At 40.8% G+C, this 14858-nt stretch overlaps 1 protein-coding gene across 5 annotated transcripts in view; it reads right to left on the minus strand.

Moving 5' to 3' along the window:
• Positions 1-14858, minus strand: part of pparab (peroxisome proliferator-activated receptor alpha b) — a 46977-nt gene that overhangs the window by 3869 nt on the left and 28250 nt on the right. For all 5 annotated transcript variants that reach the window (XM_014335325.2, XM_005927826.3, XM_014335327.2 and 2 more), the window contains exons 2-6: positions 13551-13800; positions 11235-11398; positions 7158-7296; positions 3104-3303; positions 33-486 (exon numbers count right to left, since the gene is read on the minus strand). In XM_014335325.2, coding sequence (XP_014190811.1) covers positions 33-486; positions 3104-3303; positions 7158-7296; positions 11235-11398; positions 13551-13758 — 1165 coding nt within the window. In that variant the 5' untranslated portion in view covers positions 13759-13800. The remainder of the gene's footprint in view (positions 1-32; positions 487-3103; positions 3304-7157; positions 7297-11234; positions 11399-13550; positions 13801-14858) is intronic.

A 14858-nucleotide genomic window follows, 5' to 3' on the forward strand; every position in this document is an offset into this window, starting at 1 on the left:
TACTGAAGAATGCATGCAACAAATTTCCTCACCGCCACAGCAGATGATGGCAGCCACAAAGAGAGCCAGATCACTGTCGTCCAACTCCAGCGCATTAAACTTCATGGCAAACTGGAACTTTGGCTCCATCATGTCGCTGAACGGTCGACGCAGGCTCTTGAGGAATTCCCGGGTGATGAAGCCTGAGCCGTACGCTACAAGAAGCCCATCCTTGTTCATACTGGAGGCAAGCATGGCGAAAATGGCTTCGTACACTCCGTATTTCAAAAGAGTCACCTGATCGTTGAGGTCCAAGCTCGAGAACCCGGGGACGGACTTTGCAAACTCTGTGAGCTCCGTGACGGTTTCCACCGACGTGCACTGGCAGCAGTGGAAAATCCGAACCTCCACCTCCTTGTCCTTCATCGCTCCCACGGAGCCGACCATCTTGGCCGCCAGTGTCTGCTCTGCCAGCTGGAGGGTCTCCATGTCGTGAATGACAAAAGGCTGTGGATGGTAGGGAAATACACGTCACTATAAAACTAAAAATATAATGCTTTGTTAAAAATGTGTCTCAGCTGAAATGCAACAGAGGTTATAGAAGCGAGAACTGGGATTTTGGCCTGTTAACAAAAGACGATTCGTGACAGACGAGACCTGACATGGAACATGCCGACTCAGCAAACTTGCCAACGTGAATAACTGACTGACTGGAGTGTTTACAGATCATAATCTTCACTGAGAGGAAAGGCTAAGCCTAGAGCCCTTATTGACATCTGAATGTTTTGTTTCCGCGATGACACGCGTACTGTCCTTCATTTTCCTGCTACACACACACACCAGCCACATCATTAAACCCACAAACAGGCACAAAGTGCAACAGTGATCATCTCATCACAACGCAATGCTTGAATTCATGTGGAAGTTACTTGAACAGCTAAAACTTACTTAAACTTAGATGCTGATGCACACATTCCACTAATTCCAAATCCGAGTGAACCAAGCGGGGACATGTGGCCCAGAGGATCCGTCGCCAATGTTCTAGTGCCAAAAACCGCTGGACACCCACAGAGGTCCCATATCCATGCCCTGAGTCAGAGCTGTTTCGGTGCTTGAGAAAAACCAGCTCACTATTACGTGCTTGAAGTTCTGCTGAATTCAATTATATTTATATAGAAAAATAAGAAATATATGATTGTAGGTAACTATAATTATAAACCTCGCACAAAAAGTAAGGAAATTTGTGTTTGATCAATTATTTCTTTGTTGTAACAACTGTTCTTGGCAGTAAATCTGGAACGTAAAGATTTGGCTTTTGGGGTTTTTTTTGTTTTTCATATGCGCAACCCACAAATGCATTTTCTGTCATTTTCTGGCACCATTGTTGGGCAAACAAACAGGCTTTCCAACAGTATAAAATTAATTTCCAAGAAGCATTGTCACAACAACGAAATCATCGACCAAGACAATTAAAAAAAAAAATTTAGATGTTACTCACAATATCCACAACTGAAGGCACAGTTAGAGCTCAAAGAAATGCAGCGTGAACACAGAGTTTAATTCAAAATGTCTAAAATTTTAAATGTTGACACTGTGCCCAGTGCCCTGTCAAGAGGTCTGTTTACAGTGAGTGTACCTGTACAGAAACCATACAAAAGCATTGTGGGCAGTTAACGGGTGTTTCGGTTATGTCACTGTTCCCACAGAGGACAAGTTACAGCATTTCGATGAACAGCTTTACACCTGCTGCTGCACATCGGAGCTCTGACTCATGAATGCTGCTCTAACTGTGGGCTAGAGTAACAAGGGAAGGTATGCGCAACACAACGCTGAGGTGGTTAATTTTGTACTTTTACGTCATGCTAACATTCCTTGATTTGATAACGGAGGTTCAGATGAGGAGAAGATCAAAAAAGGTTCACAGCTCCAGAAGTCAAAGCGTGTATACTCTGCTTTTTGAGCACAACATATTTTTGAGTAAAACTCGCTAGAATTATTATTGTGATGCATTAAAAGAAAGACTAAATAGGTGGAATTCTTTTAAAAAGCGTCTTTCTATTTCTCTTAAGTGAAATAGCAAAACTAGTGTTTTCCACAACTTGTTGCTGATTCCAATTTGTCACACGATACACTTTTCAGGAACTGTCCTTATATTATATCACTGCTTGCCACATGAACTACACAAATGTGTACTGGCATTGCAATCATTTGAATTGTTTTCTAAACAGAAGACGCTGCAGTGGAGTAACACGTCAAAGCAGGGGGGAGATACTAATCTTCACTTTTAAAGTTTTCAGAATGCAGAAACTTGCTATTTACTCATTGGTGAGACCTTTAGGCCTGGGTTGAAGTGACAAGCATTTGTATCCAGATCAAGACATATATATACACATGTATATTTAATAGTCTCTGTATGAGTAAAGTTAAATTTGATGAGACTTATTGAGATGTACATTATTGAGATTACAACAAGACTTTTATGGGCAGTTACGAGTTGTGTAAAAGCGCTGCGATAGCAAAGGTAGGTTAAACAATAATCAGTCACTGAGTACTTTCTACCCACTCTGCTTGTTCATCAGGAGCTTTGAAGCAGTGGATAAGATCTGTGCCTGAACTTGGATGAGCGCTTGGACCGATCTGTCCCTCTTGACCTATTTTACACCTACACATCCATCCATGGAATTCAGACTCTCTGGGCTGCAGTCCATGAACCTCTCCTTTTCTAGCCCCCCGCTTTTTATCCCCCTCGGTAGGAAAGAAGCACATCGGAGGGGGGAATGCTTTTAGGGTGAATGGGAATGGGTGATAAAAAGAACATACACATTAAGGGAAATGCACAGTGAAAGGCTAAGTAACAGGCTTAAGTAAGTCCTTGCCCATCCTGTGTGCTGAATTGCTCCGCTGGTTGAGCAACTTATTTTTGTCATTGGCTGGCTGTGTCTAATCTCTAAGGGAGTGATTGCCAGGTCATATTGAGACATGAAAAAATAAATTAAAAGTTACAAAACCACATGACCTCGCACTATGAGGAAAAGCTGGAAATGGAAGAACGTGCGAATATGAGGTCCACATGTGCAACACTTTTCACTCACCAACCCATTACTTTACTCACTAATCAACGTACAGCAGTGTTGGTCTTGCCCATGAGAATGGATCGAGCCTTGGCCTTGTTCATGTTGAAGTTCTTCAGGTAAGCCTCATAAATGTGCTTGGCCAGGGTCTTCTGGTCAGCTAGCTGGGGGTTTTCCACCTCTTTGTCCACCGTCACCATCTCCGCCTTTAGTTTGAGCTTCTCTGACTGGGGCATCCGACCAAACCGGATGGCTGCGGACAGCACACAGAGAGATGGAGATGACTTTTTGGTGACATAAAAGTGTCGAGTCATAGATTTATTTCAGTTACACCAAGTGCAGTTCCAGTAAAAGCACCTTGCTAAATACAACTGTTTCAAGCAAACTTAAAAATGAAGGCAAAATATTAAATGTATCCAGAAAATATAAACAATTTCTGCAAATTCAAAAAGCTGTTGAATTTGCATATCTGTTGCCAAACACCACAGAGGATGTGCAGACAGCCTTATATTGTATTCTAAAGAAGGGACTCTTGAATAACATACAAGCACAGGATGAATTTAGTGGAAGAGAATACACAGATGGAATGGACAAGTTAAAACGGCATTTATAGCTGAACACAACAGAACACATTCCACGATAACACCATAAACGTCCAATGCTGAGCTCAATCAAAGATGTAATTTAACTTGTATCTGCCCGTCTCAGTGCCAGCTTAAATTCAGTGGCTTATAGCCGGATGAAAGTACAAACATCGAAGAAACAAGAGACTTGTTTCATGAAGTCAATTTAGTTCCCCTGGCTTTTGCCAAAACATCTCGCTATGCCCGAACACGTACAATAAATCTACAGCAACAAAAACAGTTTAAAAGGTCAGGAAAAACACTTTACCATAGAAGGTTCAGTCAAATATGTAACAATTTTCAGTGCATCAGAAATATCCTGTGCTATATGAAACATTGTGCAAGGATAAGAAGAAAAAAAAGAGACAGTAAACATGTCTGCTTGCCATTGAAAGGCAAATGGACTTTTTATGCATTACAGTAATGACATAAGTTAGCACAAATTACAAAGTGGGCAACATTTGCTTGAAATGTTCTTCAACAACATGTGTTAATAAGCGCTATTTCTCTATGAGAGGATGCTGGCATCGCTCAGACTGTCTGATCCCATTTGACTAATGAGATTAGAGGTGAACTATTTCCAACCCCTCTTCACTAGTTTAAATGTGCACAAGCTGTTTTACTCACACACAAATCTGCACGTCTGTGTGAGGAGACCAGCTGTACTAACTGCCTGTTTTTTATGAGCCTGTAAAAGCATTAAAAAAACCCATCAGATATTTATTGATGGTTGCTTACAAAATGAATCCGAGCATACTGAAGAGGACTGCGAAAGGATGAGACTTTGAGCTGGCAGGCAGCACGAGGGCCCGTTAGATTACTGCTCAGAATGTGGATGGATCATCTGAAGCTAGTAAAGCTCCACAGTGGGCGCCTGGCCAGGAGCCAAGTCCAATTAAGATGTGAGGAAGTGATTGATGCTAAGCTTCGTGTAAGTCTAATTCCTAAGCAACAGTATGAGGGGATAAGTGTGGAAGGGAGCTGAAGGTGGGCAGGGGTCAGTCCGTCAGTCTGCTGAGCCGTCTGCGTCTTGTCAGCAAATGAAATGCGTGAGGAAATAAGTTGCTGGATTTGAGAAAACTTTCAGTCCCTTTTGCTAATAAAGAGTTTTTGTGCTGTTGCAATGCTTAGAAACAAAGTGTTTGGGTAAAGAAAAGTGCGATGTGTGTATTTTTGGGTGAATGAAGCTTGTATTAAAAAAGTACTTTGAGTGTTCATTTAGAGTAGAAAAGCACTATATACCATGATGAAGGATAACATTATGACCACCTGCCTAGATATTGTCTTGGTCCTCTTTGGCTGCTAAAAACAGCCCGGCTCCTCAGGGAAAGACTCCTGAAGGTGTGCTGTGATATCTGGCACCAAGATGTTTGCACCATATCCTTTAAGTCCTCAAAGCTGAGAGGTGAGGCCTCCATGGATCAAACACCTCAAACTTGTGCTCAAACCATTCCTGAACCATTTTTGCTTTGTGGCAGGGTGCATTATCCTGCTGAAAGAGGCCATCAGGGAATTCCGCCTCCATGAAAGGGTCACGTGGTCTGCAGTATTGCTTAAGTAGGCGGTATGCGTGAAGTAACATCCACATGGATGGCAGGACCCAAAAGACAAAAAAAATCTGACTGCCCATCCCTGACTCATTTGTGTATTCTGACACCTTTCTATCAGAATCAGCATTAAATATTTTTCACCAATTTGAGCTACAATAGCTTGTCTGTTAGACCGGACCACACTGGCGATCCTTCACTCCTCATGTGCGTCAATCATCCTGTCACTGGTTCACCACTGTTCTTTCCATGGATCACCTTTGACAGATACTGACCGCTGCAGACTGGAAACACCCTAAAAGAGGTGCAGTTTTGGAGATGCTCTGACCCAGCCGTCTAGCCATCACAATTCGGCTCTTGTCAAACTTGCTCAAATTCTCACACTTGCCCGTTTTTCCTGATTTTAACATGTCAACTACAAGGTCAAAATGTTCATTTGCTCCCTGATATATCCCACCCACTAACAGATGAGTCTGATCACTGCCTGATCGGTGTACCAGTCCTTTTTTCGATTACGTTTTGGAAATAAAGACTTTTACATAAACTACATGCTGAGACTGAAATGTAAATGTAACCATTTTTATTCTAAACTTCTTCACCTTTCTGTTGACGCTTTAACTTTGAATGTCTGATCGGTTTACATTTGAAATTTAAAAAAATAAAATAAAATGCAATACTTGTGGCTACTGTAAATGATTCTAAATCGATACAAAGAGACATACAAAAATAGCCGTGCTGTGGTCCTCTGGTGTCACCACACCTCCAAAGATCAGGTTGTAAGGTTGCGACGGTCTCACATACCCTCAAGTTCCTGTACTCGCTTACATTTTGCTCAATGAAGTCAATAACATAAACCATAAGAGGAGGGGTAACCTAAACTATATCTCAACAGAGAAGGCTATATTCGGTCAATCTCTCCAGAGAGAAATCAAATCTGTTACACGTCCACAGGTTTGCTACCACCAGCGTGGAATATCGGCAAAGTGTGCACACACTCTGTGTGCACGGACTGGCTGCATTGATACCTTTAGCAGAAGTCCACTCATACAAACACATACACTCATGTTTTCGATCAGCACAATGACCTTAGCCCAGGGTCAACATGACGTGCAATATTTTGAGTGTAAATATCATTTCACACAATATTTTTGTATTTAAAAGAAAGACAGCCCACACCAAGGAGGGAATCTTTTAAGCTTTTCCAATTGTGAAATCCTTGTGTTCCAACATGCATATCTCCCCTCACACACAGACAGAAATAGAGGTTATTGCTGCAAAACACAAGATTTCTTTTCAGTGTCCAAGTGAATAGAACTATGCGGAAGTTCAACGAACTAGTAACGGTGATAAATTAGCAATAGTGAGAACCACTTAAACTCTTAATAATTTGCTCTCCTGATGTTCTCCATGTACTAAATTTGCACAAAATCGGACTATTAGTGAGCGCCAGGTATTTGCAAGCTGGAAATAAAAAATAAAAAAAATCGGGTGGAGGGACGCACAAGGTCATGTGATTTTCCCTTCCTGTTTGCACATCTGCACCAAATGGGTCAAGCAGTTTCAGCCAATGTAATTATAATGCAATGTGATACTAGCACTGCCAAGACAGAGAACGGGCGTGCCTTCCATATGCAGGTTTGTTTCTGGTCTATTTCTGAATAAAAAGAGTGGAAATTGTCCAAAGGTTAAATGAAGACGACATATAAATCTATATTCGCCTGAATTAGGTGTCAGTTAGGGACCTGCCTTAACATGCATCTGAACACCCAACTGTCTGATGGCTTATTTGTGCTAATTATGTGGGTACGTGCCTGTTCAATCTTCCCTGGCAGCAGCACAACTGTGCTACTCTGTTAAGTAGTCTGTGTTTACAAGTAACAAGCAAGATGGACGTGTGGATGTGTGCTTCTGAGCTCGAAGCACTGCCCAGGACTCACCATTGTGGGACATTCCCACTGACAGGCACTTCTGGAAGCGGCAGTATTGGCACTTGTTGCGGTTCTTTTTTTGGATTTTGCAGCGACGTTCACACTTGTCATACTCCAGCTTCAGACGGATGGTCCGGCGAAAAAAACCCTGGGGGGTTGAGGGGAGGGGTAAAAAAAAAAAAGAACATAAGAAATGTAATTAGTGCTCACACGAAGCAAACGTGTTTTCATTTGACCAGACTGCCCAGACACAAAGTGAAGTATTCTTTGAGAAAGTTCATAAAAATTTAAATAAAACAGAGTAAAGTTTACATTTTACTTTTAATAAAGTTAGCCGTTCAGCAGCCAGTTTCAGAAATAAAATTATCGTCTCCCCACTGTATTAAGACGATAATCATGGGAAAAGCAGCTCTTTGTTCACAAAGCAATACCACCAGTTTCCTTCTGTTTACACAACCTTAACACAAAGCAATATTTAACTTTGGTAAGGAACAGATGGACCAAACAGCACTTATAGTTCATCGAAGGGTAGGAAAATGTCCTGGGGAGGTGCTTCATAACATATTTATCCTTTACTTGCTAACAGCAAGCTTCAAAGATTTCATCCAAAACTCAGTCAATCAGTTTGCTAAAGTACGTACGGAGCAAGAATACACAGACGTGTGACAGTCATGTGAGCTCGCAACACCGGCTGACTTTCACCTACTAACCCTGAGCCTGACACTGGCACACAAACAGGTATACAATAACTCGGTGATGGAAAAGAAATTCAGTTTCGCTCAAGTGGGCTGCATGCCGGCTTTGCTTACATCCAATGTCATCCTGAATGAATGTCCTGACTGGTGAGGGTCATGTTTCTATTACTGATCGCTGACCAAACATCAGAGAAGAACTAAACAAAAACAGGTGTGTGTGTGTGTGTGTGTGTGTGTGTGTGTTGTAAGAAAATTATGGACAACTATTGGTTTCCATGGTTGTTGTTTCCTTATTTTTTTATTAATTAATTTATTTTTACACAAATAAAAAAAATTATATTTAAAAAAAGCACTTCTAAATCAGTATATGGATGAGGCAGGGTGCTTAATGGTCATGCTTTACATTAAATATGGATATTTGTGTATATAAAAAGCAATACTTTTAGATATGTGTATTTAAATAATTATTGATCAGTGTATACAGATATATATATAAAGATATTTTAACGCGTTGACGCCGTGAAGCCCCACGCGATCCGCAGTAACTCGCTAACAGAGATTTGCCACGTTAATGCGGTTATGGCGTTTAACGTCATTTTAATGAGATTAACGCTGGCAGCACTAATATATATATTAATCTAAAAAAGCCTGTGTATTCGATAAGTATATTTATTTCGCACATATATGTATAGATTTGATTGTATAATGAAAACTTATACACATATAACAGGGGTGGGGGAACTCCAGGCCTAAAGGGCTGGTGTCCTGCAGGTTTTAGATGCGTCCTTGATCCAACACAGCTGATTCAAACGGCTAAATTACCCCCTCAACATGTCTTGAAGTTCTTCAGAGGCCTGGTAATGAACTAATCACTTCATTCAGGTGTGTTGACCCAGGGTGAGATCTAAAACCTGCAAGGCACTGGCCTTCGAGGCCTGGAGTTACCCACCCCTGGCATATAATGACCTAAAGCACGGGTGTCAGACTCCAGTCCTCGAGGGCCAGTGTCCTGAAACTTTTCTATGTATCCCTGCTGCAGAACACCCTAATAAAATTAGTAGGTCATTAGAAAAACTTGACTACATGCTGAAGTGGCAATTCAGTCATTTGATTCATGTTACAGCAGCTCATTAGTGAATGAACATGGTACAATAATAGTATTTTTAGAAATACAATTTTCCAAACACTTAAATTTATTTAGCATGCAGTCAAGTCCTACAGAGTCTTGTTAATGAGTCATTTTCACTCAGCTGTGTTGCAGCAGAGAGACATTTAAAAGTTTGACGTGAAACGTGAATATGATAGCTTTCTTTTATTTCATGTTCATTTATTTCTTTTGTAAATTAACATTTCTTTCTTATATCTTTGAAATAAAGACTTTGATTCCATGGTTTGGCTGTGCAATCATCAGTAACTTGTAACAGAAAAACCTTTATCAACAATAAACAAAGTAAAAATCAGATTTTCATTCATTCATATTTTTTTCTAATTTTGGCTAAACTACTGCTGTTTTTCCTCAACTGTAACTTTGATTGTGGCATATTTAGTCATCCATATTTCAGAATTTCATTAAGTTTCTCGAATACTTCCTACAGTTTCTTCCCACATCCCAGTAACCCTTTCACTGTCATCAGTCACTCACTCAGCTCATTATACAAGGTGACAGAAGGACTCACTTTCTTCTCACAGCTGTCATCAACAATGTGAGAACTTCTGCTCTACATAATCATTTCTCAGTTATTGAGTGCTTTAAGAGAACGTGAGGATAACGCTGTTTAAATTAGTAATTAAAGGCACAATTTCTAGATTTTCTGGTTATGATCAAGAAATGTTGACTTCTCCCATTCAACTCATGTTCAAAGTTTGGGGTTTAACATTAACCTTTAGTACTTTCAGGCCACCTCTTATAGATATGCACTGACATGACTTTTTCCTAAAGGTATAGGCTGAACAAATTTACCTTGACTTCGGAGAAATGTCTTTGATTTATTGTTTTACAGCCTTAGGACTTGCTGTAAAACAACTCTGGCTGACCTGTGGACTGACCTCAGGTAGCATCTACTACAGATACATCTGTATCAAAGCACTGATCTACAGTCACGCAACATGATTATTCCATTTTATCTGAGTTTTTCTATCACTTCTATCACTGGCTGACACATCTAAGTTAAGTGTATTTACAGAGCGCAGAGGTACAGACGTCCCCCGATTTAATCGCCATGTCTTCCAGATCGTTTACCTGAAGTAAGTGACAGCCAGCAGTAGCTGAAAAACATCTCAAGTCACACCGTCTTTGACCCTTAGTTTATCTTAAGACGGCCTTGGTTTCCTCTTCAACAACTGGTAAACAATTAACTGAATGACTAATAAGCAACCATGTGTAAAGGCCAAATGTGACATTTACGATGTTGTTATAAGCCATCATTAGTCACAAGACACACACTGCACCTGGATTCAGTCTGGCTTTTCCTTCTTTTTTTAGTGTTATACCTAAAAATAAGAAATAATTTACTCTATTGAAACTGGTTAAAGTGGGTTAAGCTGGCTTTCTGTGCCTCACTGAGGGTGCTGTATGGGGAAGGAGATTGGATGGATATTGGTGGTAAAGATTAAGCAGGGCATAGGGTGAAAAGATGAGTGCGCTCATCTGGCAAAAGCACCTATGAAGCCTATCGAGCATAATGACAGAACCACTTTTTCGACAATAGCTACATTCGCCAAGGAAGTTTTGCATTATTTATTAAACATTTAAAGGAATTTTATACAACAATTGCATGAATGCTACACATGTAGTGTAGGCACATATGAAAAAACTAATTACAGTAATTATCCCGCAATTATCCGAGGGGTTACGTTCTAGAATGTAAAAACCATGTTTATTTTATTATTTTTATATATTTAAAACCATAAAAACCCTCCGCACACTCTTATAAAACTTTTCTACCCTCCTAAACACTTTTGAGATACATCCATTCGTACAGTATTTTAAAAACATTTGTATGTGCAGCGGCACAGTATACCTATAGGCTGCAGAAACCCGCAATTTAACAAAATTCCCGTGATATAAATTTATAGATAAATCCGGGATTGTAAAGAGTCCGCAAAACGTGAACCGCGATGTGGCGTGGGAATACTGTACACTCAAAATCTGAGTATGTCAAGCATATTAAATTCAAAAAGGAAAATAACAAAAGCCTGCATTTTACATTTGTTTTTACAGCACTATAAACGTCTTTAAGTGCATTTAAAAAAGACCGAAGAAAACAAAATGAATGTATAAAAAAATACAACACAATTCTCTTAAAAGTAAATACTGTCCAGAGAGTGAGCTGCCTTGCCGTGTGCGCTCTCAGAGCACTTCTTCTTTATTTTACAAAAATCTTTATCTCACCTTGCAGCCCTCGCAGGCATGGACTCCGTAGTGGTAGCCCGAGGCGCGGTCAGAACACACTCGGCACTCCAGGTTCAGTGATGTGGATGAAGATGACAATTCCTCCTGGCCAGCCACCACGCCATAAACAACCGATGATGGGCTGGATGCTGGCGTAAGCGCATCTAATAAAACAAGCATGCACATGATTACATTTTCTCCTGATATATAAATGACACTAATATTTAATGGTAACTAAAAAGATCTGGGTTTTTTACTATTTGTCAACAAATGCTATTATAATTTTAACTGAAGTAAGGAATGGCACAAAAAACTAAAATGAAATGAATATTCACAAGCTTGTACAGAAGACGGAATCACTGAGAACCAAAGACAGAAGTGGCCGAGTGTCTGAAGGTCACAAAATGAAAAGAAAATGCTTTTCCAAAAATCCTAGTTTTTGGATCCTTGCATTATTTTACACACAAAGAAAACCCTAGTTTCGTCTCATCTGACCAAAGGGAGCGCTTCCAGTTTGCCCGCATACTTCAGTCTGGCTTTAGGGTGTCTCTTCTTCTTGGTCTGCAAGCTCTCAGTCCATTCCTGTGCAGGATTCTGGTGACTGTCTTCTTTGAGACTACAGATCCTGACTTAGCTACGTCTCTAGTTAGCTAGTGTCTTGGCAGTTGTTCTGGGGTCTTCAAACACATTTCTCACTAGTTTTCTTTCAGAGTGTTTGAAATCTTTCACTTCCTACCTCTGCCAGGCTTGTCCTGTACTTTGTGGCTCTTTGAATTTCTTGATGATACTTCTCACTCGAGTTCTTGTTCATCTGGAAATGCTGTGATAACTTTCTATATCCATCTCCTGCTTCGTGAGACAATTCTTTTTCTGCTCTTTTATTGTGTGCAGATAGAAATAATTATTTCTAAAGAAAACTAGTATATTTAGAAATGCTATGTTGAAAATCCCTCGATCTCTCGATAAAAGCACTGCACAAAATTTTGACCCAAAAAAATGTAAATTTCACAGAGCCGCCTCATCCTATGTCTAAAGTTAAAAGCTTGAGAAATTTGAACTACATATGATCATTGACATCTGCACATTCACCTCTCTCTGCCAAAGAGCCGGTGAATCTGAAGCACAGTTGCACCTCTATGACCCAACCAGGACAGCCCGTTCCATCACAGCATTTACTTACAGATATTAACACGCTGTGATGTACTGCCTGTCACAAACATAGCATCATTATGTAGTACTATTACAGATCCTCGTCATGGATGACAGGTCATGGGGTTTGCTGCGTGTTGCCAACAGCTTTCCATTTCCACACTGCAAAGGGAACGTGGTTGGTAGAACTTGCTTGGTACACAAATAGCGCAGATGAAATGGTACAAAACAGTGGCACTAAGTCAAGCCACATGAGTTTTGGTGAGAGATGCCAGCACAGGGATAAGCAGCATTTGGCAGTGAGCTGTGTTCCAGCTTGGGGCAAGTGCACATGTTTTGACTGAGAGCAGAGAGTGAAAGCATATGAGTTTCTGCTCCTGTCTCTCACCGTGTTTGTGCTCCTAAACACCCATAAATCGCATGCACGCTCACACTGCCTTTTCCGTGATGTCATCAAATGTTTCTCTGATGCTCAGTGCTCTTCCACCCCCCCCCCTTCTCCCCTGTCTTACATGTACTCTTCACAGCTCCTTCACTTGTTGCATTTCTTTTTTTTTTTAAGCATGTAAATTTACCAGACCCAGTCTATTCAGGAGGAAACACAGAAGCAAATTGGATGTTTCCTGATAGGTTTTGCATGGTGGTTTAGGAATGTGTAAATTCCTTGTTGGATATGGGGTAAAGAGAAAGGCTAGAAGGAGAAGGAAAAAAAGAGGTAAAACTAGAGAGTCACAAGGATGATAGGCGAATAAGGCCAGAGGAGAAAAATGGAAAAACGGTGGAAATACTGAAGGAAAGAAAGGAAATCTCTCAGGAAACTCAGATATCACACCAATCGCTAAAAGGGCAATTTCTCAAATCATTAGGAAGTGTTTTAGTCTGGACAGAGGAGACTGAGAAAAAGTTTGTTAAGATAACAGATAATGTAGTACAGCCTTTTAAGAGAAAAAAGTTAAAAAGGCCAAAGTGAGTTTCTTATCTAAACCTCAATTTGGAGCAAAATAGGGATTACGGGGATAGACTGAAGGACTCCTGGTTTGACAACAACAAGAATGGCAAGGAGATTACACTGAGGTGCTGGGACATTGTGAAACCAGAGCGAGAAAGCAAACCACTCATGGTCTGACTGTAACTTTGTAAACAAAAAGAAATCACACTTAATTTTACCGAGGACGGTGGACCCATCAGAGCCGTTGCTGGAGGATTGGTATTTTGGGACACCAAATGAGCTAAGAGCGTCGTCGCTGATGGATTGGGAGATGTCCTGGAGCTGCTCCATGCTACCCATGAAATCGTCATCAGCACACAGGGGACTGCCCAGCACCGAGTCCTCCAGGGGAGAGGGGGGATGGTAATGGGTCTCCATGTCGACCATTGTGGTGATGGGAGGAGGCTGGCGGCACTCTCACTCATCAAACTGAAGACCAAGGACAAGGGTGCAAGGGAAGGGAAACAAACAGAGGTCAAAGAGGTCAAATACAAACACGGGCTGGCTGACAGAGATTAAAAAGTCACCCCGATTTTTACATTTGTATTTGTACATAAAGCTCACATGAGCTTGCCAATATGGCCACGACATCATGCTGATGTTCTGCAGGTATAATGCTTATTATGTTTATCATTTTTGGATAGCAGTTAGCAGACATTGTTAACAGAATTTTTTTGACTTGATAATACTAACCAACTTTTTCTGGTCATTTTGGTTTTTAGGGTCTGCACAAAATGTAAAATGGCAATCTAAAGAAAAGTAAAGGCTTCTGAGTAGATATCTCAGTTAATGAGTTGACGCTGAAATGTCCGGGGACTGCCAGAGAGCGAGGGGTCTAAGGATTTAAACTTTCACTGTGGACATCTATGTAAAACTTTATAGCACTCTATCCAAAGGTTGCTCAGATATCTCAGTATGCCAACAGACTAAGAGACCAAACACTAACAGTACCTTTATCATCATCAACACAGCTGAGTAAAACTCCATTATCTTTCAGTGCAAATGATTCAAAACAGCTCTGAATAACACGTTCAGGCCTCATGAGAAGGGCTGACGCAACATGTGGCCATCAATACGCTGACCCATGTGCAACAGCTGTTGCACATGGGTCAGCAGGCCATGAAGGAATGAAGCACACAGAGTATCTTATGACACAACACGGGCCTCTTTACTCCCCTTAGCTATTCACCGCACGTAGAGTAACTATATCCACACAAAACCTTAGTGCTGAAATAAGACAAAGACTGAGGGTAGAAATATAGACTGAAGACATGTGGAGGCACGAATGTAGGACAGTTATTCCAGCTATAGGCTGTGCTGTAATAGGAAGGCTGAGTCTGAGGTTGGCTAGAAGACACATAAGAGACTGGCATGGCGTATTAGGGGTGGGGGAAAAAAAATCAATACTGTGTAGTAGGGCTGGGCCATATTATACCGTTCACGGTAATACCGGTATAATGTTAGGCAACGATAGGAAAATGAAATAT

Source organism: Haplochromis burtoni, unplaced genomic scaffold (assembly GCF_018398535.1).
Source record: "Haplochromis burtoni strain Fernald_Lab_line unplaced genomic scaffold, NCSU_Asbu1 Contig_104, whole genome shotgun sequence".
Classification (NCBI taxonomy): Eukaryota; Metazoa; Chordata; class Actinopteri; order Cichliformes; family Cichlidae; genus Haplochromis; species Haplochromis burtoni.